The sequence below is a fragment of the Hemitrygon akajei genome, chromosome 5 (assembly GCF_048418815.1).
Source record: "Hemitrygon akajei chromosome 5, sHemAka1.3, whole genome shotgun sequence".
In the NCBI taxonomy this organism is placed as follows: Eukaryota; Metazoa; Chordata; class Chondrichthyes; order Myliobatiformes; family Dasyatidae; genus Hemitrygon; species Hemitrygon akajei.
In genome coordinates, this window is record NC_133128.1 from 130,260,479 (window position 1) to 130,285,795 (window position 25,317).

At 41.5% G+C, this 25,317-nt stretch overlaps 1 protein-coding gene across 1 annotated transcript in view; it reads right to left on the reverse strand.

Annotated features, from left to right (window-relative positions):
* Positions 1–25,317, reverse strand: part of bard1 (BRCA1 associated RING domain 1) — a 251,067-nt gene that overhangs the window by 38,237 nt on the left and 187,513 nt on the right. The window contains exon 9 of the mRNA XM_073046471.1: positions 16,945–17,037. Within this exon, the coding sequence (XP_072902572.1) occupies positions 16,945–17,037 (93 nt within the window). The remainder of the gene's footprint in view (positions 1–16,944; positions 17,038–25,317) is intronic.

Sequence of the window (25,317 nt, forward strand, 5' to 3'; positions counted from 1 at the left end):
CCAGGTATATCCTTCTATAAGCATGAAGATTAAGAAGTGTACATACTGTAAAAGAGGACTCAATAACACCCAATAAGATCCCAGCATGGCTCCCTTTGTCTGTTAACTCCCACACAGTTTGCCTTCCTTAAACGCTTGCTGTCCCTGATTCTCAATGACCACATACAGTACAATACTGACACATTGAAAACTTTGAAGATTTTTTCCCTCCACACTGCTTAAGTCAATTCCAAAATATGGATCAAGTGCTCCTGTAGTTTCACATAAGCGGTAATTCAGAGTCAATAAAAAAGTAAAATATTAATATACAAAAGTTGATACACAACATTATGTGGGGTATAAATAGCGTAGGCTGCAAGAATCTCTTCCCCTTACCAAAGGTAAGGGAAACCACAGTACATAGATTTTGATTAAGGGGTAAAAGATTTAGCGGGAATTTGAAGGGAATATTTTTCATCCAGAGAGTGTAATGTACTACCAGAGAGAGATAGAAACAGTCACTAATGGCACTTAAGAGGTGTATAGATGAGCAGAAGAATCACTTGGGTGTTGAAGGCAAGAGACCAAGTGTTGGCAGATGGGATTAATGTCAATATTGTGGATTAATGGTTGTTGTGGATATCATGTGTTGAATAGATTCATGACCATACAAGCCTCTGTGCAGATTTAGTACTTTCTCGCCATTTAAAAAAAAGATTCATTTTACTAAATTCCTCAGCAAAATTCTGTTTCCCTGTCCTTCCTACAAAATTATCAGGGACTGAAATTTCTTATCATAGAATACACACCTTTTTAAAAGGTCATGTTTACCAGGACTAATTAGATGTCAGAATGATAAACGTTAATAAGTTTAGAGCGCTTGTTGTTGTAATTAAAATTCCCTATTCATGCAATGATCAAACAACTTGATCCATGTCAACAGAAGCACGAAGATTGCATTTCATAATGATAATCATTATTTTCTAGTTTTGGTACAGGAGTGTTCTCAAACGTATTTTGATAAGCTCTCAGTAAAATTAAATGGCTTAGTCATTACTTAAAAAGGACAAATTCACAGTTGTCAGCAAGTTTAAATGAATGTCTGATTTGCCAACTTTGTAACAGGGTCAGATACTAAGAGTTTTAACATCATTAGCTTATCACTAAAACAAATTTAGAGTTTTCTGACTTTTAAAACCCCAGAGTATCCCAAAGCACTTAATGGCATCTACATACACTTTGAAGTTTAATCACATAGCTATAGAAATGTAAAAAACTTGGCAACTATTTTCACCCAGCAGTATACTACAAACACACAGTAATGAGACTAGACAATTTATTTAATGATTTTGGAGCAAGTGGCACAAGTTGAAGAACCAATATTAGTCAAAGTAATGGGAATAATTCTCTTGCTCTTGGTATGTTCCCACCTACTTCAAGACCAGCATCATTCCCATACCTAAGAAAAGTGAGATAATGTGCCTTAATGACCACCATCCGGTACCTCTGACATCCAAGGTCATGAAGTGCTTTGAGAGGCTGGTCAAGACACACATTAATTCCAGTGTCCCAAACAACCTTGACGCACTGCAATCTGCCTATTGCGGAAACAAGTCTATGGCAGACGCCATCTCACTGGCTCTACAATCATCTTTGGATCATCTATTCCACAAAGACATCTAGGTTTATTGATTACAGCTCCGTCTTGAAAATTACAATTCCAAGCAATCACATCTCAAAGTCCTAGACTGGAACTCAACACCTCCCTTTGCAACTGGATCACTGACTTGCTGACCAACAGACCGCAACCAGTAGGATTGGCAACAACACCTTTGCCACAATTATTCTCAACACTGGTGCCCCACAAGGCAGCCTCAGCCTGCTCAGTCCCAATACATTCACAAAAGTGTCGTCAGATTCTGCCCCAATTCCATCTACAATTTCACAAACTGTACCACTACTGCGTGACGTATCGCAAATTACAATGAGTCAAGAGTACAGGAAGAAGATAGAGCCTAGCGACATGGTGTCATGACAAGTCAAGTCACTTTTATTGTCATTTCGACTTTAACTGCTATGTACAGTACATAGTAAAAATGAAACAACGTTTTTCAGGACCATGGTGTTACATGACACAGTACAAAAACTAGACTGAACTACGTAAAAAACAACAGAGAAAAAAAACAACTACACTAGACTACAGACCTACCTAGGACTGCATAAAGTGCACAAAACATTGCAGGCATTACAATAAGTAATAAACAGGACAATAGGGCAGTAAGGTGTCAACCTTTCTGTCAATGTCAGCAAAACAAAAGAGCTGGCCATTGTGGTCACTGACATTAGGAAGATTGGGTACTGGTGTTGGGGGGGGGGGGTGGTGGTGAGTGGGTGAGGTAGCGTTGAACACACACCTGCTTACATTAATGGTACTGTGGTTGTCAGGGTTGACAGCTTCAAGTTCCTAGGAGTGAACTTCACCCATAGCCTAGCTTGGTCCAAACATATAGATGCCACAACCAAGAAAGCTCACCCAAGTCTCTACTTCCTCAGGTGGCTAAATAAATTTAGCATGTCTCCTCAAACCCTCACCAATTTTTATTGAAAGATTATAGAAAGCATCTGATCCAGATTCATCCTGTATTAGGTAAGACAAGTGCTCTGCCCGTGATCACAAGAAGCTGCAGAAAATTGTGAACATAGCTCAGAACTTCACAGAAACTAGCTTTTCTCTGTGGACTCTTCCTACACTTCTTAGAGCCTCAGTAAAGCAGCCAGCAAAATGAAAGATTCTACCCATCACGGGCATTCTCTTCACCCCTCTCATCTGGTAAAAGAAATAACAGCCAAAAAGCACATACCACCAGGCTCAAGGATGGCTTCTAAACTGCTGTGATAAGACTATCGAACAGTCAGTCCACAGTATGATACAATAGGCTTTGACCTCACAATCTACCTGGTTATGGCCTTGCACCTTATTGTCTATCTGCACTGTATTACCTCTATAAGACTTTATTTTGCATTCTGTTATTGTTTTTAACCTTGTACTACCTCAATAGATTGCTGTAATGAATTGATTGGTACGGACAGAACACATGACAAGTTTTTCTAATGAACCTCTGCAGATGTGACAATATTAAATCAATTTGCTGATTTAGTGGCTTCATCTGAAAGGTAGTTAGGACCCTGCTTTAACATCACATCCAAAAGACCATCTCTGACAGTACTCAAGGTTTAAGTATCATTGTGTTCTCTGACTTTAAGGCCAATGTCAAAACATCCTTCAAGAGGGTGAGCCTTTGCAAAACCATAACCTAAAGGAGCAGAATGAAGCCATTTAATCCATCTAGTCTGCTCTGCCATTTCACCATGGCAGATCCACTTCCCTTTCAGCCCCAATCTCCTGTTTTCTCACCATATCCCTTCATGCTCTACCTAAACAAGAATCTGTCATCCTCTGCCTTAAATATACCCAATGATCTGATCTTCACAGCCAACTGTGACAACAAATTCTACAGATTCACAACACTAGGCTAAAGAAGTTCCTCCTCATCTCCATTCTACACAGGATCGAAATAAGCTGCAGAGACTTGTCATCTCCCCCATGGGCACTAGCCTCCATAGTATCCAGGACATCTTCAAGAAGTGATGCCTCAAAAAGACAGCATCCATCATTAAGGACCCGCATCACCCAGGACATGCCCTGGTCCCATTGCATTTGCCATCCTCGCCACTGAATCAATCTGCAAATTAACCTTTAGAGAATCCTGCACTAGGACTCCAACTCCCTTTGCACCTCAGTTTTGAATTTTCTCTCCATTTAGAATAAAGTCTATGCCTTTATATCTTCTACCAAAGTACATGACCATACACTTCCCAGCACTGTATTCCATCTGCTGCTTTTCTTTGCCCATTCTCCTAGTCTGTCTAAGTCATTTTGTAGCCTGCTTCTTTCCTCAAACTACATGCTTCTTTACCTTTGTTCATATTGTTATGATCCCAGCCCCCTCCTTCTTGAGAATCGCAAGATCGCTATTAATTCGGGTCTTGGACCCAGGAAATGAGAGAGAATCCTCAAGGTTTTGGAATGTGTCCTGACCCCTCAGCAAGACAAAGCAATGGATTTGGCCATTGTTTCTTGGAGACACCTTTATGGATTGCGATCCTATACTACGTGCCAGCTCTCAGGGCAACGTGGGCTGGGCTACGAGGAGAGATTGCATCATCCCAATCTGATTGACATCTGAGACCCCGTGAGTCCAGATAAAAAGAGGGGCTGTAGAGACGGCCCCTCAGACGCACCAGAAGAGACGTTAGCGATCCCGTAATAGAGGGTAGCCATTTGAAGAAAGCCACATGTGTGCGGTTCCCGTTGCCTGGGAGCCGGTGGCTGATACCACAGAAACGACTTTCTTGATCTAACAACGGGGAACCAACTCCCCCGACACATCGGATCGGCCTCATCAACAGACCCGGGCAAGTTTCTCTTATCACAAATCTCTCTCTCTCTCCAACAAGTGAAAACCCAGCGGTCCCCAAAGGCTAAAGCCTGCATGAACTTGAGAGACTTTTATATTTCCATTGGACAATATTTTTACCCCTAGACAAAACGATAGAGCTACTTCTTATTGATGATTATTACTATACCCGCGCTTTAGATTGAGTATTGACGACGTATATTATCTGAATGTTTGTATTAACCTTACTTTTGTGCCCCTTTATAAATAAAAACTTTTAAAAATAGTACCATCAGACTTCAACGGACCTCTCTATCTTTGCTGGTAAGTGACCCAGTTACGGGGTTCGTAACAACTTGGGGATCTCGTCTCCGGGATTTGAAACTAAATTGGAGGGCCAGTGAATCGGGATTGTAAGTCCAAACTTGGATCTGGTACGCGGGAAACCAGCAAAGATGGACGTGGAGGAATTTATGGAAAACCTGACTCTGGTGGCACTAGAGGCGGCCACCAAATCAGACTTGGTAAATTTGGCGAAGGGGTTAAGCCTCACAGAGGTGAGGTCGTCAATGAAAAAGCGGGAGGTGCGAAGGGCCATAACTCAGTATTACATTGGGAAGAAGGTGTTTACAGCTGAGGTATTGGAAAATATCCCTGAAAAGGAACCAGCTAGTGGGACGGCTCAGTTAGAGTTGGAGAAATTAAGGTGGGAACATGAAATTAAGTTAAAAGAGCTGGAAGCAGCCGAGAAGCAAAGAAAGCATGAACTTCAGCTAAAGGAGCTGGACGCAGCTGAGAAGGAGAAGGAAAGAGCTGAGAAGGAGAAGGAAAGGGCCGAGAAGGAGAGGGAGGCAGAGAGAGAGAGGAAACATGCCTTGGAGGTGGAGAAGTTAAGGCAAGAGCCACGAAGTCAGGGGTCGGACAGAGAGGAGCGGTTTGATGTTAGTCGGGCGTTGAGGCTGGTACCCCCGTTCGAGGAAACGGATGTTGATAGTTATTTCTTGCTTTTTGAAAAGGTGGCAGTGAATCAGAAGTGGCCCAAAGCACAGTGGGTGGCGTTGTTACAAAGTGTGTTAAGAGGGAAGGCACAGCGGGCATATGCGGCATTGCCCACGGAAGGGGAAGAGAATTATGACCAAGTAAAGGCGGCCATTCTCCGGGGTTACGAGCTAGTACCTGAAGCATATAGACAAAGGTTCAGAAATTTACGAAAAGGGTGGAATCAGACGTATACCGAGTTTGCCCATGAGAAGGGGGTGCTCTTGGACCGTTGGTGCACCGCAGAAACAGTGGGCGAGAATCATGGGCGTCTCAGGGAGTTACTTTTGATTGAGGAATTTAAAGGTTGTGCTCCAGAGGAGATCAGGATGTATCTGAATGAGAAGCCGAATAAGTCCATCTCAGAAATTGCTAGGTTAGCAGATGAATATGCCCTAACCCACAAGACAAAGTTTCCCTCGAATAAAAGTACCCCGAGAGACCGTGGGAACGATCGAGAAAGTCCGCCGGCTGAGGCAGAGGTCCCGCCGGGAGCTAGTGGTAAGGTTGAGGGGGAAAGGCCAGGCGGCCAGAGATTTCCGGGCTTGACCTGTTTTAATTGTGGGAAGAGCGGGCATATTGCGTCTCGGTGCTTTGCTCCGAGGAAGGAGCCAGAAAAAGGGAAAGCAGCAGTCCCTATCGGGTGTGCAGTGGTAATCAGTAAGTCGACAAGAGAGCCCCGGGTAGACAGAGTACGAGAAGGGTCTGAGATTTGTCTGTCACACGGAACCGTGTCTTTGAGGGAGGGGGACCCACCAATTCCCGTACGAATCTGGAGAGATACGGGGGCTGAGCTGTTGTTGATCCGCCGTAAGGTACTCGAGGGTAGTCGAAAAACGGGCATGATAGCGGTGAAGGGGATAAATAAAAGGATAGAAATGGTGTCCATACATAAGGTCATTATGGATTGTGAGCTGGTGTATGGATCAGTTGAAATAGGGGTGCCATCAGAATTCCCGAGAACTGACGTGGACGTCCTTCTTGGGAACGATTTAGCCGGGGGTAAGGTTTGGTCAGCCATGATGATGACCCGCCGACCGGTGCGTGTTGAGGCCCCGCCCCTAGCGTCCAAGAGCTATCCGGCATGCGCGGTCACTCGCAGCCTGTCGAGAGCGGCAGCTGAGAACGAGAGCAGTTTAAATCTGGCCAGTGCTGACTTGGCCGAGACGTTTTTACCGACCCTGTGCCACGAGGGTTTAGAGGGTGGTAAAGCGAAGAGTAGTAAAGTGCAAGAGGGTAAGGGAGAAGAGGCAGATCTGCCCTTAAAGGGGGGGGGCAAGGTCCTAGAGGTAGGAAATAAAGATGAGAAACAGATAAAGCTGCTAAAAGGTCCAGAGTTGGACATGGATGATCTGTCTGGTTTGGCAGAACTGTTTGAAGAAGTTGAGAGTTCTAAAGGTGTTCCCGATAATGAGATGAGGGCAGTCCCAGATGAAAAGGATGCCATTACCTTGGAGAGGTCTGCTGGGTTGGCAGATGAGGTTGTTTCAGCCCGCGGGGTTGAGTTTACTCCGGAAGGGAGTTGCCCAGAGAGTAGCTGGGAGGAGCAAGGGAATTTGGAATTTGAAAAAGGTACAGGTATTGAAAGCCTGGAAGAGGTCAATGTCCCGTTTGAGTGTGTCCAAGATGGGGATGCACGTGGTCCTGAACCTAGTCACGGAGCTCAGAAAAAGTCTGAGGTATCTGATTCAGCTGAACGAGACGGCCGTCCTTTTGGGTCAGATAGACTGGGTTCAGTGAAGACAGGGTTAACCTTGGTAATAGGGGGAAGTGAGAGTTCCCCGGGGTTTGTACTCGAAGGTGTGGTGAAACCTAAAGCGGAACTCAAAAATGGGGAGATAAATATTATTATTGAAGGAAACGGAAAATTTGTAGTTCCCAAATCGAATGAAGAAATTTTAAACCCTACAGATCGCTTACAGATTAAGCCGGGAGATGCCGGGGCCCCACACGCTATTGTTATTCAAGGGTGTGGTGTGAAAAAGCAGAATTTGAAATGCTGTTTGAACAAAGAGGGATCGCTTGCAGATCTTAAATTGAAAACTAATAGCATGACGGGTCTTGAAGAGAAAACTAGCAACTTGCTTAAAATTAAAGAATTGTGTGGAAATTCGGAAAATGGTCTAAGTTTGGAACACCTTGTTGATAAAATAACTCCTATGAAAGAAGCTCACCATGTGGGAGTTAACTGGAAAAGGGGCGAGGGTTGACGGGATGCCATTTTAACTAACAGGATCCGGTTTTAAGGGATTTCGACAAAGCACGTGAATAATAAAGACAACCCCCATGGAAGGTTGACTGTTAAGTTTGAAAGTAACAATAAAGATTAGTATTTTGCATGAACTTTTGTAGTATACACGTAAGCTAAGATCACAACTCGTTAGTTTTGTTTGCTGAAAAAAAAATTGGTGGTTATTAAGTTGAAGTCTGATGCTATAAGACTTTAGTAAGGTACCAGATGTTACGCTAGTAAAGGAAGTGACACTGTAATCATTAACTGTTTCGATGCTGAATTACATGTATAACTGTTGCTCTGTAGTGAAAAGAAAAGCTTTTGTATTGTGTTAGATTCTAAAATCCTGTAAGACTCTGTACCACTCCGTTTTTAACTGCTGGTGAAAAACGCTTTTAAGAGGGGAGGTGTTATGATCCCAGCCCCCTCCTTCTTGAGAATCGCAAGATCGCTATTAATTCGGGTCTTGGACCCAGGAAATGAGAGAGAATCCTCAAGGTTTTGGAATGTGTCCTGACCCCTCAGCAAGACAAAGCAACAGATTTGGCCATTGTTTCTTGGAGACACCTTTGTGGATTGCGATCCTATACTATGTGCCAGCTCTCAGGTCAACGTGGGCTGAGCTACGAGGAGAGATTGCATCATCCCAACCTGATTGACATCTGAGACCCCGTGAGTCCAGATAAAAAGAGGGGCTGTAAAGACGGCCCCTCAGACGCACCAGAAGAGACGCTAGCGATCCCGTAATAGCGGGTAGCCATTTGAAGAAAGCCACGTGTGTGCGGTTCCCGTTGCCTGGGAGCCGGTGGCTGATACCACAGAAACGACTTTCTTGATCTAACAACGGGGAACCAACTCCCCCGACACATCGGATCGGCCTCATCAACAGACCCGGGCAAGTTTCTCTTATCACAAATCTCTCTCTCTCTCCAACAAGTGAAAACCCAGCGGTCCCCAAAGGCTAAAGCCTGCATGAACTTGAGAGACTTTTATATTTCCATTGGACAATATTTTTACCCCTAGACAAAACGATAGAGCTACTTCTTATTGATGATTATTACTATACCCGCGCTTTAGATTGAGTTTTGACGACGTATATTATCTGAATGTTTGTATTAACCTTACTTTTGTGCCCCTTTATAAATAAAAACTTTTAAAAATAGTATCATCAGACTTCAACGGACCTCTCTATCTTTGCTGGTAAGTGACCCAGTTATGGGGTTCGTAACAATATCACCTGCAAACTTGGCCACAAAGCCATCATTCACATCATTGACATATAACGTAAGAACAAGTGGTCCCAACACAGAGCCTAGTGGAACCAGAAAATGCTCCATTTATTCCCACTCTTTGCCTCCTGACAATCAGCTAATCCTCTATCCATGTTAGTATCTTTCCTGTAATACCATGGGCTCTAACATGTTAAGTAGCCTCATGTGTGGCACCCTGTCAAAGCCCTTCTAAAAATCCAGGTACATAACATTCATCAATTCTTCTTTGTCTATTCTGCTCGCTATTTCTGCAGAGAATACCAACAGATTTGTCAGGCAAGGTTTTCTTTTAAGGAAACCATGCTGTCTTCGGACTGTTTTATTATGCATCTCCAAGTACCCTGGAACCACATCCTTAAAAATCAGCTATAACATTTTCCCATCCACTGAGGAAACTAATTGGTCTGTAATCTCCTTCTGCCTCTTTTCCTTCGTGAAAAGAGGAGTGACATTTGCAATTTTCCAGTCCTCCAGAACCATGCCAGAATCCATTAATTCTTGAAAGATCATTACTAATGCCTCCACAATTTCTTCAGGCACCTCTTTAGAACGCTGGGGTGTAGAGTGTCTGGTCCAAATGAATTATCTACCTTCAGATCTTTCAGTTTCCAAGCACTTTCTCCCTAGTAATGACTTCACTCATTTCTGCCCCCTGATACTCTTGAACTTCCAGCATACCACAAGTGTCTTCCACAGTGAAGACTAATGCAAAATATTCATTCAGTCCATCTGCCATTTCCTTGTTCCCCCCCATTTCTACCTCTCCAGCATCATTTTCCAGCAGTCCGATATCTACTCACCTCTCTTTTACACTTTATATACCTTAAGAGACTTTTGGTATCCTCTTTAATACTATTGGCTATCTGACCTTTGTATTCCACCTTTTCCTTCTTTATGACTTTTTTAGTTACCTTTGGTTGGCTGTTAAAAGCTTCCCAATCCTTTAACTTGCCACTAATTTTTGCTCTATTATATGCCCCATCTTTGGCTTTTATGGTGGTTTTATGTTCTTGTTGGCTACATTTGTGTCAAACTGCCTTTAGAATAGTACTTCTTCTTTGGAATGTATGTATCTTGTGCCTTTTGAATTCCTTCCAGAAACTCCAGCCATTGTTGCTTTGATATCATCCATGCTAGTGTTCCCTTCCAATCAATTTTGGCCAGTTCCTCTCTCATGCCTCTGTAATTCCCTTTACAGGTTTCCACCGCAATCCGAAGGTAGAGCGTTCTAATGAAACCGTTTGTAATCCGAAATGTTGTAAATCGAAGAAGCAATTACCATTAATTTATATGGGAAAATTTTTTGAGGGTTCCCAGACCCAAAAAACCCCCCACCAAATCAAAGCAAACAACACATAAAACCTAAAATAACACTAACATATAGTAAAAGCAGGAATAATATGATAAATATACACCCTATATAAAGTAGAAATATTGTAGGTATGGTGTAGTTTCACATATCAAACTCGGGAAGACAGCTATATGCATGCGCAAACAACTGCCCGCACAAGGCTTCACGGTCATTGCAGTCTTTCTAGGGGTAAACACACGTATAAAGCGGGGTGTCCTTTTTTCGTAAAAGTGAAAATCCTCTTTGGTTAGTGAAAACAGATACTAAAGTAGGTCTTTCATAACAGCGAGTTGTCGTAAAGCGAACGTCTGAAAAGCGGGGGCCACCTGTACTCCACTGTACTATCAATACATCTGACTGTAGCTTCTCCTTCTCATATTATGATCACTGCTCCCCTAAGGGTGTCTTTTCCTTAAGCTTTCTCATCAATTTCGGTTCATTGTACGACATCCAATTCAGAATAGCTGATCCCCTACTGGGCTTCAATCATGAGCAGCTCTAAAAACCCACCTCATAGGCATTCTACAAATCCCCCCTCTTGGGATTCAACACCAAAGTGATTTTCCTAATCTACCCGCATATTGAAAGGCGTCAGACCCTGACAGTGTATGTGGCCAGATACAGAAAACCTGTGCTGACCAAATGGCTGGCGTGTTCGAAGACATTCAGCTTCTCACTGCTGCAGTCTGCACTTCCTACCTGTTTGAAAGGGGTAGGTGTCCAGTAAGAGCAGGGTGAACTATCAAATTGCTATTGATTTGAAATGTTGGTTATGGCGAGAATAAACTCTCACCTGAACAAGAACCTGTACTCACTGTAATTTGCCTACTACTGCAACAGGTCTATAGTGGATACAATCTTACTGGCTCTCCACTCTGCTTTGGAACACCTAGACAATAGCAAAATACATGTCAGGCTGTTGTTTGTTGATTACAGCTTAGCCAATCCTTATTAATGTCGAAACTTATAAACCCGGGCCTCTATATCTCCCTCTGCAACTGGATCTTTGACTTCCTCATTGGGAGACAACAGTGCAGTATGGATAGATGATAAGACTCCTCCTTGCTGACAATCAAAACAGGTATATCTCAAGGATGTATACCACTACTCTACTCTCTCTACACTTATGAATGTGTAGTTATGCACAGCTCAAACACCACCTCTAAATTCACAGATGTCATCACTGGTACAAACGATGCTACGTTCCAGTCCTGCACACCCAACCTGGAACATCTTGCAATCAAGTGTTGTCCATTTTATCTGCCATGGAGATTTCAGATATCATCTTGTTAGTGGTGTACATCCCAACTCAGGCCAGTGTCAAACAGGCTCTTGATGAACTGAGTGATGTAATAAACAGGTCTGAAACATCACATTCTGATACCTTCTCCATCATTTTGGGGGATTTTAACCAGGCCAGTTTGAAAAAAAACCTCTAAATAATTTTTACCATCAGTTGTAGAGGACCACTAGACCACTATTACACCACCATCAAAAGTGGTTAACCGTGCTATCCCACACCAACACTTTGGAAAGTCCGATCATCTGGCTGTACTTCTGCTCCCTGAGTATAGGCAGAGATTGAAGGTTGCAGCACCAGTAGTGAGGACCAAGAAGGCATGGACGAGGGACACACAGGAGCGCTTATAGGACTGCTTTGAATTAGTAGACTGGACTGTATTCAGGGATTCATCTTTGAGTCTGAATGAGTATGCCACAGCGGTCACTGACTTAAATGAAACGTCTGGGGATAAATGTGTGCCTACGAGAAATACTGTACATACCCAAATCAAAGCCATGGATCAACCAGAAAGTTTATAGTCTGCTGAGTACTAGATCTATGGCATTCAAGTCTGGACCTAGGACAATACAAGAAAACCAGGTACGACTTATGGAGGGCCATTTCAAGAGCAAAAGAACAATTTTGAATGAGGTTGGAGGTGGAATTGGATGCACATCAACTCTGACAGTGTTTGCAGACCATTACTTCCTATAAAGCAAAACCTAACATCATGAATGGCTGTGATGCTTCACTCTCAGATGAGTGCAATGCCTTTTACACTTGCTTTGAAAGGGAGAATAAAACTACAGCTATGATAATGCCTGCAACCCCCAGTGACCCTGTGTTCTCTGTCTTGGAGGTTGATGTCAGACTATCTTTCAAGAAGGTGAATAGGTAAGGCAACAGGCCGTGAGGAAGTACCTGGTAGGGCTCTGAAAACCTGTGCCAACCAATTGACCAGTGGGTTCAAAGACATTTTTAATCTCTCATTACTACAGTCAGAAGTTCCCACCTGTTTCAAAAGGCAACAATCATACTAGTACCCAAGAAGAGCAGTTGCTTTAATGACTACCGTCCATTTGCACTCACATCTACAATGATGAAGTGCTTTGCGAGGTTGGTTATGGATAGAATTAACTCTTATCTCAGCAAGGACTTGGACTCACAATAGGTCTACGATAATGTGATCTGATTGGCTCTTCATGCAGCCTTGGATCACCTTAACAATACAAATACTTATGCTAGGAAGCTGCTTATTGATTGCAGCTCAGAGTCTAACACAATCAGTTCTACAGTTCTGATAGAAAAACTCCAAAATATGGCCCACTGTACTTCCCTCTGCAATTGAATCCTCGACTTCCAAATGGAAAGACCACAATCTGTGAGGATTGGAAATAACATATCCACCTCGCTGACAATCAACTCTGGTGCACCTCAGGGAAGTATGCTTAGCCCACTGCTCTACTCTCTCTACACCCATGATTGTGTGGCTAGGCACAGCTCAAATACTATCTATAAACTAGTACACCTGATTTTGGTTTAAGATAGTGCTGGTGATGCCAAACGACTACTTATGGGCTACTTACCTGGCTTTGAGATGAACAGTGGCTGCTGCCTACTCTAGCTGCAGTGATATCTGGCTTTCTGTCTCTCGTAAAACTCCAGTTCTGAATTCTATTTCCTTACTTTTATTGTTTGCATGATTTGTTCCCCCCCCCCCCACTTCTTTTTAATAGGTTCTCGACGTTTCTTTGTTTTGTGGCTGCCTGTAAGGAGACGAATCTCTATAATGTATACATACTTTGATAGTAAATGTACTTTGAACTTCTAAATTTGCCGATGACACAATTCTTGGGAGAATTTCAGATGGTGACAAGAGGGCATACAGGAGCGAGATATATCAGCTAGATGAGTGGCTGTCACAAAACCACCTTGCATTCAATGTCAGTAAGACCAAAGAACTGATTGTGAACTTCAGAAAGGGTAAGGGTAAGGAACACACACCAGTCATCAGAGAGATCAGTAGTGAAAATAGAACAATTTCCTTTACCATTCAAGACATGTCCTCTTCTTGTGTCTCCATCAGAGAGAAGGTACACAAGCCTGAAGATCCACAGTCAATGATTCAGAAACAGCTTTTCCTCCTCCACCATCAGAATTATGAACAGTCTATGAACACTACTTCATTATTCCTTCCTTTTGCACTATTCATTTATTTTGTAATTTAGTGATTCAATGTCTTTGCACTGTCCTACTACCACAAAACATCATATTTCATGTAATAAACCAGTGATAATAAATCTGATTCTGATCTTACCAGAACTTATAATCTAACTCGAGAGATAAGAACACTACCACTATGTCACAGCTGACAAAACCAGCAAGGGAGAACCAAAGGCAATCATCTAAAAGATTAAGTAAGGCACTCTGGCAAATGCCTGGCATTGATTAGACTCTGTAGATAATACTGAGAGGAGAAGAAACCAAAAAATGCAAAAACCAACACAAACCTCATGATCAACTGAAATCTTGTTAACAAAACTAAAAGCAGCAATATCTAGGATTGCAGAGAAATATTTTTATATGCTAGGTAATCATAGGGGTTATTGCACAATTCCCTGCTACCTTGATACAGATATACAGAACATTTTAACCATGCTAGAAACCTAATTTCAAACTATGTTAATTCCTAGTTACAACTAAAAGGAAGAAAACAAGTATTACTGTTCTTGATGATTGAACAGAAGCCAACAAAAATCAGTAAAGCAACTTAAAAATAATAAGCATATCAAAAGTCAAAACTGTAAAGCAGTTCAAAGTAAGATAAGAACATACTACTCATAATTAGTTAAAGAAATAAAAATCTCTGATAGGGTGAGACTAGCAGTGTCAGTAAATTAGGATTAGATTCTGCTTTTACATTTGCACAGTATGCTTTGAACAGCAAGGACATGGGATATAGTCAGTAGGCTTGATATGAACTCAAAAAAGAGCAATGTACCAAAAATTAGAGAATCAATATAGGGTCTGGAAGTCTGCAATTATGTCCAGATGGTAGACTGGTAGATGCAGTGTTTTCCACAATTTCCACTAGCTCCAAAAAGATTAAACCACCATATACATATCCTTCTCCCTTTCATCATTCTGAAGGGATTGCTCTCTTTGCAATTATCTGCTCTGCTCTTCCACCTCCCAGCTAGCAGTCCTAGTCTAATGGCACTTCCCTTGCATCCACGAGACACACAGCAACTATCCACTCACCTCTTCCCTTCCCACCACTTAAGTAAACCAAGCAGCTTTTCCCAGGTAAAGCGGGAACTGACTTGTACTTCTTCAAATCTAGTGCAGTGATTCAGTGTTCACAATTTGGTCTCCTCTACATTGCAGCAACAAAGTCAGTTCAAAGAGTGGCTCTGAGATTCCTGTTGCTTGCCACGTTAATTCATCATCCCATTCCCACTCTGATCCATTTTCGGCCTCCTGCATGGTTACAACAAGGCCTAATGCAAAATAAGGACACAGCCTTGATATTACAACAAGACAAGATTAGACTCAGTTTATTGTCATTTAGAAACCACAAATGCAATGCAGTTAAAAAATGAGACAACGTTCCTCCAGAATGATATTACAAAAGCACACAATAAAGCAGACTACACAGAAAATCCACATAACATTTGGTAATCCCCAAATCCAGAGTCCGGAGAGGCTGCTGCGTATTAATATTGTGCTACCATCTTAGCGCGTTCCCCGGAAAGGAGCTCCAAAGCCACCAGACAAAACAAGACTACTCAGACACACCAAGTCAGGAGACCAACTCTACCACCCAACAAACCAAAAACTAAAGCTACAAGACCTACACAAAACCACATAGTTACATATAGTTATAGTTAACATATAGTTACAACAGTGCAGACAATACTATAAGTTTGAAAGAAACCACCACACAGTTTCCACAAGTCCTCAGGGTCCCGATATTAATCAATACATATCATAGATAAGGAGACATAATCTGATCCTAATTGCTACTACCATTTACTCATTTGGTCTAATCCTATTAGAGATATTCCCTTTGAGCTAATCGATCCTTCCTTTATCTTTCTGCAACTGAAAACTAATATTTTCTCCCTTTCCCCATTCTTAAGTTAAATGGGTAACATTCACTATTTCTTTTTTCTCAGATGCTGTCTAATCTTGAGTTTCTAGCATTCTTGGCTTTTACCTTATATTTTAAATATCTGAGGCTTTCTTTCATGAATCGTTGCAGTAATTTGACTTTTTTCAAAACGCAGAAACAGGAAAACTGAAATAATAATACTAGAAAATACTGGGTATATGCTCTCTAATTCCTATCCTGCAATTGCACATCATAACAAGTGTGATACATGGAGCTTTATCACTTGTTTCCACAAGTCTCAAGAAGTTCAAGAAAGAGTACTTGGCCATGTTAATAACTGCACAAAAATATGAAAATACGCATTCAGGAAAAGCCCTTCTACTGTGGTTGCCTGGGAAGAATTAATCTTACAACAACTTACAAGAACAAATAGTCTGCTTAGGGACACATGGCCAATATGAGTAAATCAGAACCATATTTCACACCAACAGCTAGAAAAATTAAAAATGTAAAACATGATTGGTCTCATTACAAGGTATACCTGGCACAGGAAATTTAATTCCATTAAAACTATGAAACTATTTTACACAGCATAAATTCTATAGCACACAGATGGAACAACAGAGCTGAGCCTGGCAAAGCTCATCATAAAGCTGTTCAGGAAATACGAGTAGAAAACACTCCCTACAATCAAGGACATCTTCAAGGGACAATACCTCAGGAAGGCAGCATCCATCGTTAAGGATTCTCACCATCAGTGACATGCCCTTTTTAAGTTACTACCATCAGGGAAGAGGTACAGGAGCCTGAAGACCCAATCTCAATGATTCAAAAACAGCGTCTTCCCCCCACCCCTGCCATCAAATTTTCAAATGGTTCACAAACACTGCCTCATTATTCCCTTTTTTGCACCATTTATTTTGTAATTTATAGTGATTTTATGTCTTTGCATTGTACTGTTGCGTCAAATCAACAATTTCACTTCATGGAAGAAAGTGATAGCAAAACTCATCGTGATTCACGAAATTCCAAGCAGATGAAAACTCATGATTAGTTAACAATTATAAAGTGCAAGTGATTTTCTAAGAATATATTTATAATTTGAACTGTCATCAAGGCAAATACATTGTTCAGCCATTTTGTGTTTAGTATGGTCTTGTTGTTGCTTCTGCAGTTAATGCACATTACAGTAGTTATTTCAATCTAATGGATTACTTACACTGCAAATCCACAAACCAGCAGCCAGAGATAATCCCCATCAAACACTTCATGGTACAGGGAGCATGATCACTGGGAACAATAATGTGCGTCACTAAAAGCAAATAGAAAATCAAAACTTGTGGTTAAAAATATTTTCAAACAGACCATAACATAACAAATCATTACCTTTATTTCCCAATGGACTTCAGTTTGCAGGTCAGGGTCTGATAGTTCAGATAATAGGATTTGTCCATTCACAGAAAATAAAGTGGAGCAGCCATGACCACCAAGTTGAATTACATCAAGGACACACAGACCTTAAACTACGTTCCATTACATTACCTAATTAACAAGTGATGAGCAACAAAATTTTCTTTGTTCACATGCCAATATCAGAACTGATAAATTGAAAAACAGGACAGCTTTTCTATTGGTAGTGAAACCGCAAGAAAAACACTAATAACAGAAATACTTAACTAGCAAATAATACACACAGAATAAGCTCTTCTTCATAAGTGACCCATGAACAATGGACTAGATCAATGCTTGCAAAAACAGCTGCAGAAATCAGATGAAAATTGAAAATAAACAGCAGATATTGGAAACTTATTATATTTTATTGAAAAATGGCACAGAGTAGGCCCTTCTGGCCCTATGAGCTATGCCACATAGCAATCTCCTCTATTTAATTCTAGCTTAATCATGGGACAATTTTCCAATGACCAATTAACCTACCAACCGATACGTCTTTGGACCGTGTGAGAAAACCGGAGCACCTGGATGAAACTCACATGGTCACCGGGGAATGTAATGGGAGAAGCTAGAAACACTCAGCAGGACAGGCAGCATCTATATTAAGAGAGTTAGCGATTCAGCTGAAGCCATCAGAATTGGGAAAGTAAAGGAATAAGCTAGTTTTAAGTTGCAGAGATAAGGCAAACGGAATATTGGTTCTTCTTGCACTCATACTGAAGTTGAAACGTTCCACTGAGTATGAGGCTGCAGATGCTGAATCAGGATCATGATTGCAGGGTCTTTTCAAACATCTTAACTTTTTAAAATTTTCATGCATTGTTGAAATATTTTTGCAACAATTCATCATCAAAACAGAAAAACAAAAGTACTGAAAATACATTCAGTGGCCATTTTATTAGGTGCACCTGTAGACCTGCTCGTTAATGCAAACATCTAATCAGTAAATCATGTAGCATCAATTCAATAATTAAAAACATGCAGATATGGTCAAGAGGTTCAGTTGTTGTTCAGACCACACATCAGAATGGGAAAGAAATGTGATCCAAGTGACTATGACCATGGAATGATGGTGACAGACGGGGTTGTTTGACTGTCTCAGAAACTGCTGATCTCCTGGTACTTTTATGCACAACAGTCTCTAGAGTTTATGAAGGATGGTGTGCAATACAAAACACATCCAGTGAGTGACAGTTCCGTCGGCACAAATGCCTTGTTAATGAGAGAGGCCAGACCTATTCAAACTAACAAGGCGATAGTAACTCAAATAACCATGCATTACAACAGTGATATGCAGCAGAGCATCTCTGAATGCACAACACATCCACAGTAACAGAAGACCACAAATATACACTCAGTAGCCACTGAGGTACTTTGATTTCTGTTCTGCATTTGGCAGAGTGGGGTTGAAAATCATGCTGGAGGTGGACAGCTTCTGTTGAAAGTGTTAAATATACGACATGAGACAATAAACTCAACTTTGAGGCTGGATATGTGAGTGCTATGACTCTGCTGTGGGTTAAGTTTATTTCACCATCACGGCATAAATATTTTTAGTATTACTAGGAATGTCTAGACTAAGGTATCAGAAAAATCTTTGCAGACCAAATATACAATGCAGACATTCCCAGACTGTGGCAAGTCTGCTACCCTGAAAGATAATAATGAGGGTTCTTTGCTCTGGTTGAAAAGGGAAATAAGCTTCCAACCCCATTCCCATTCTCCATCTTGGGAAGTACACCTTTAGGAATGTGAGGGCACCACTTGAATCAACTGTTACATTCATTCCCCACAATTCAAATATTTACATTGTTCAGCGATGGCTAGAAGAAACAGACAGAAGACTAGGGATTGCAAACACGAGGAAATCTGCAGATGCTGGAAATTCAAGCAATACACACAAAATGTTGGTGGAACACAGCAGGCCAGGCAGCATCTATAGGAAGAAACTGCCTGGCCTGCTGCATTCCACCAGCATTTTGTGTGAGAAGACTAGGGATATTTGCAGTTCTAGCCAGTATCCAGAGAAAGGTAGGAAAGGAATAAAGTTGTTGTATTGCATTAACTGTCATGGTCCTGAGAGTGGCAGAACAAAAAGCCAAGGAAACAAAAAATAAACATATATGACTTTAGTGTGATAGTTCTATCCTTGAAGGAAATACCATTGGTCAATTATTCTCTTGTAATACATCAGCCCATAATAATTCACTGCCCTATAGGTGAGTGAAATATCTAGATTGAATCACCTTGCAGCAAGTCGTCTACAGGGATATTACAGTCAGACAGTAACTCTAAACTTCCATAAAGTATTAAATCAAAAGATGAAACATAAAATATTCATTTGATTTACCCTAATCCTTTAATTCCAATATAAAATCTATATCTGTTATTTTTTTCTCTATTTCAAATATTTGGCCTCTAATATGATTTACATATCACTGTCAGTTTCACCTAATGGAAAATGGTTAGTTATTGCTGATTTTGGCACATTTGAGTTACAATGAATATTATTTTAAAATAAAATGACATTAATGGTTGCTTAACAATGCAGCTTAATGTGACAATTTATTAAGCATATTTTCAAATAGTTTCCACCATTAACACACCATTTCCACCTTTGACACATTAACGTACAAAATTGCTCATAATTTCTCTTCAATTTCTACATTTTAGTATGGTATTTACCATTTGTATAAAACTTATAAAAAATGGAACAATTCTCTGACAACATTGCAGAGTGAATATCAGTCACTTTTATAATATGAAAGTACTAAAACCAATTTACTCACTGCAAGGTCCTAAAAACAGTAATGTGACAAATAACTAGATAACATCATTTAATAATTGATAAGTATACATGGACTAGAACACAAAGGAGAACTCTGCTTGGCTTTGATACAGTGTCATTGAGATTTATTATGTCCAATTGTGAGAACAGCTGGGACATCAGTGAAGCACAATATGCTAAAGGGGGCAATAAACATTTACGATGATGGATGACTTCACTTAGGAGCCTCTGCTTGAAAGTTGTCTATCCTTCTGCATATATGCATTGAATGCTTCACTTGCTGAGGAGTTGTGAATGGAATGCATCATAGCATTGACTTTTAAGCATATGATGAAAGGTAGGTCATTTATGATATTTTGGTTCAGGGTACTGCTCCAAGGAACTCCTGAGTAATATCCTGCAGCTTGGGGTGATTGAACTGCAATAATCAAAGACTTCTTCCCTTGCACAAGGTATGGCTTCAGCCATTATAATGTTTTCAGCTTGATGCTCAAGTTTTACCAAGACTCTTTTTGCTCCTTGCAGTCAAATGCTGCTCTGACATCAAGGCAGTCAGTTTTGCCCACAGGAAGACTAGATAAGGCTGTGTTTACTTTCCTTTGAGACACTGGGTTTGTTTTCTTAAGGGGGAGGTTGACAGTGGTACAAAAAATTATCAGGAATATTGATAGGGTAGATAGTAGTAAACTTTTTTTTTACCCCTCTCGCAGTCATAAGTTTAATGTTAATGCCAAGAGGTTTAAAGGGGGACCTGAGGAAGAGTGTTTTTCACCCAGAGGGTGTTGGACTTTAGAACACAACTGCATGATTGGATGGTGGAAACAGGTGTTATTGCAACATTTACTTATCTACACAAGTACTTGAACCACCAATAGACAAAAGGCTGCAGTCGAAGTGCTGGTAAATGGGATTATTATGCATAGTTACTTGATGGACAACCTAGATATGGTGGGTCAAATGTCCTGTTTTTGTGTTACATAATCCAAAAACACAGGATTTAGATTTGTACCATCCATTTATCACTTCTGACTGACAATGGTTGTAAGTGTTTCAAGCCTTGCATTTGGTGCTCAAGTGTTGAGCTCTGCCATTGCTAAGAATGGTATGTCCTTGGTTTAACTGTCCAAGATGCGACAGAACAGTACTGTTTTTATTATAGCACCTAGCTGTGGAATCATTTACTTAGCTCTATCTAATGCATGTTGATTTTGCTACTTAGGAGGAGTGTTAGTTGGGGGTCTCATTTGTAGGTGTTCCTGGCACATCCATTTGTATTCTGTACTGAATCAAGGTTGGTTGCCTAATACAAAACAGGAGCACACAATAGGGGCTACCTTATAACTCTTAACAGCCTTGTCTGAATTTTGTTTCCTAATTTTGCTTTCTTCTTACTCTTGACGAATGTTACATCTCTTATCAAGTATGGTTCCTTCACCCTGCTATCCTGTCACTGCCTCAAGGGGACTAACCTATGCAGAACCCCATGCATGTGCTCCACTAAACAACCTTTATATTCCCATTGTACAGTTGCCTGAGAACAGTATAGCCTCTCCTTGAGTCTCTAGACACATCTAAAATATTCCTCCCCATCTAAACCTTTTGCACTAAAGAGGTACTAACCAACATTAGGGAAGTTGAAGTCACCCATGAGAACAATCCTTTTATCAAGTCAAGTCACGTCACTTTTTATTGTCATTTCGACCATAACTGCTGGTACAGTACACAGTAAAAACGAGACAACGGCTTTTCAGGACCGTGGTGTTACATGACACAGTACAAAAACTAGACTGAACTGCATAAAATACACAGAAAAAAACTACACTAGATTACAGACCTACCCAGGACTGCATAAAGTGCACAAAACAGTGCAGGCATTACAATAAATAATAAACAAGACAATAGGGCAGTAAGTTTGTGTCAACTCTGGGTATTGAGGAGTCTGATAGCTTGGGGGAAGAAACTGTTACATAGTCTGGTCGTGAGATCCTGAATGCTTCGGTGCCTTTTCCCAGACAGCAGGAAGGAGAAGATTTTCTATGAGGGGTGCGTGGGGTCCTTCATAATACTGTTTGCTTTGTGGATGCAACGTGTAGTGTAAATGTCCGTAATGACGGGAAGAGAGACCCCGATGATCTTCTCAGCTGACCTCACTATCTGCTGCAGGGTCTTGCGACCGAGATGGTGCAATTTCCGAACCAGGCAGTGATGCAGCTGCTCAGGATGCTCTCAATACAACCCCTGTAGAATATGATGAGGATGGGGGGGTGGGAGATGGACTTTCCTCAGCCTTCGCAGAAAGTAGAGACGCTGCTGGGCTTTCTTTGCTATGGAGCTGGTGTTGAGGGACCAGGTGAGATTCTCCGCCAGGTGAACACCAAGAACTTTGGTGCTCTTAATGATCTCTACCGAGGAGCTGTTGATGTTCAGTGGGGAGTGGTCGCTCCGTGCCCTCCTGAAGTCAACAACCATCTCTTTTGTTTTGTTCACATTCAGAGACAGGTTGTTGGCTCTGCACCAGTCCGTTAGCCGCTGCACCTCCTCTCTGTAAGCTGACTCGTCGTTCTTGCTGATGAGACCCACCATGGTCGTGTCATCGGCGAACTTGATGATGTGGTTCGAGCTGTGTGTTGCAGCACAGTCATGGGTCAGCAGAGTGAACAGCAGTGGACTGAGCACACAGATCTGGGGGGGGGGGGGCCCGTGCTCAGTGTGATGGTGTTGGAGATGCTGCCTCCGATCTGGACTGACTGAGGTCTCCCAGTCAGGAAGTCTAGTATCCAGTTGCAGAGGGAGGTGTTCAGCCCCAGTAGGCTCAGCTTTCCAATCGGTTTCTGAGGGATGATTGAGTTGGATGCTGAACTGAAGTCTATGAACAGCATTTGAACGTACGTGTCTTTTTTGACTAAGTGGGTTAGGGCCAGGTGGAGTGTGATGGCAATGGCGTCGTCTGTTGAGCAGTTGGGACAATACGCAAACTGCAGGGGGTCCAGTGAGGGGGGCAGTAGGGACTTGATATGCCTCATGACGAGCCTCTCGAAACACTTCATGATGATGGATGTGAGTGCAATGGGATGGTAGTCATTTAGGCAGGACACTGAAGACTTCTTCAGTACAGGGACGATGGTGGCGGCCTTGAAGCATGTTGGAACGGTGGCGCTGCTTAGGGAGACGTTGAAGATGTCAGTGAGAACATCTGCTAGCTGGTCTGCACATCCTCTGAGCACTCTACCAGGAATGTTGTCTGGTCCAGCAGCCTTCCGTGGGTTGACCCTGCACAGGGTTCTCACAACAGCCACGGTGAGACACAGCACCCGGTCATTTGTAGGGGGGGGGTAGACTTCCTCGCCACCTCTCTCCAAAATCTGCCTATCAAACTACTCCTCAGCATCCCAGTTGTGGCGAGAGGCCTTCAAAGCACTCCCAATAGTGATTGCTCCCCTCTGGTTTCTGACTTCCACCCACATTGACTCAGTAGATGATACATCCATGACAAACCTCCCTTTCTGCAACAGTGATACCATCTCTGATTAGCAATGCCGCTCCCCCACCTTTTTTACCTCATTTTGAAACATACAAACCCTGAAATATCTAGCAGCCATTCTGGCCTTTGTGGCAGTAAAATTTCTGTAAAAGCCACAATGTTGCAGTTCCATGTATTGATCCATGCTCTAAGCTCAGCACCCTTGTTTCTGTTGCTTCTTGCGTTCAGCTAAACACATTTCAACCCATCCAACTGATTGCAGTTATCCTCTATCTACTACCAATCCTTCCTCAGCCCATTTACACACTGCATCTAACTTTACACTAACTACTTTATCCTGTGACATATCATTCTGGTTCCCATCCCCCTGCCAACCTAGCTTAAACACTCCCCAACAGCTCTGCAAGAAGAGCTGCCTCTGCCAACCTTCCCCAGAAGAGATGCCCACTGGCATGTAACACAGTATTATTGCCCTGGAGATCCTGCTTTTCAGTTTCCTTGCTAGCCCCTATATTTTCTCTGCAGGACCTCATCCCTTTTCCTACCTATGTCATTAGTACCAATATGTACCACAACTTCTGCCTGTTCACCCTGTCATAAGAACGCTGTGGCCTTGATCTGAGACATCTCCGATTCTAGCAGCTGGGAGGCAATACACCATCGAGGGATCTCTTTCACATTAGCAGAACCCCCTGTCCATTCCCCCAACTGCTGAACCCCCTATCACCACATCTTCTCTCCCCTTCCCTTGCAGGATTTTGAGAGGTTGAAACGAAATAAAAGTTAGGAAAATTGTGACTCGACAAGGAAGGTGATGAGCTGAAACTGAAGGACAATGATAACATGTGAATAATTAAATTAACAAAAGACAAAGGCCCTGATCACCTCAGCAACTGATTAAATTTGAGGCTTGCCAACTCATTCATCACAGGATAAAACTGGAAGCTGCTGAGGATGGCAAAAACAGTAAAGAAGGTGATGCATCATAAAATGCATTTCACAAATGTACAATCAATCATAGAGTTAAATAGGCGGGAGATTTGACTCTACAGAAGGCATGATTTCATTAGCACAATGATACAGTAAAGTTTGTAACTTAAAGCTTGACCTTATCTTTATTATTGCTGGAACACTAAAATGAAAGCAGGTAAAGTAACATGGATGCAGTCTATCCTTCAATTCACCCGCTGAATTTCACTTCATTTAATGCAGGTTTCCTTATGATACCTGGCACAACATCCCCTTTCTCTGCAATAAATACTGAGGCAAAGTAATTAATCAACATCAGCACTTCCTCATTGTTCTTTATGTATTCATATCACCTGCCAATTTTTAGTATAGATTTTAACTGTATGAAAACACTGCTGAATTTCAATTTAAGTGAAAATTATAACAGCTTCTTTAAGTCTCATAAACATAACTTATTTTTGTTTAAACCTTGTTTTATGTTTTAAGACAAAATGTAATCTTAGAGGTTCAATCTCCCACCTCAAAAATCATTATATTTAACATTTTCAGTGTTTACCCTCAATAATGATTCTTAGTACAGCTCTTTCAAATGCCCATTTCACACTAGCACAGAATCCTCTGCTATTTTGAATAATTGTTAACAACCTATTAATCACTTTAACTTCATTCTGAACCAGCTGAAAAATTCAACATTTAATATTTTAATTTCCAATCGTAGGAATAGAAGAAATGTCATCAGAAGTGTGACAATAGTGTGTATAGAATTCAGCTTCTGAAATTTGCCTTGTGGATTTCAATGGAATGAATTTCATATGGGAAATACAGTGCTCATATATTAGAGGATGAATTCCTACCTCTTAATTTCCCATCTCTGTTTTACAAAAGAGTAAAGCGATTCAGCA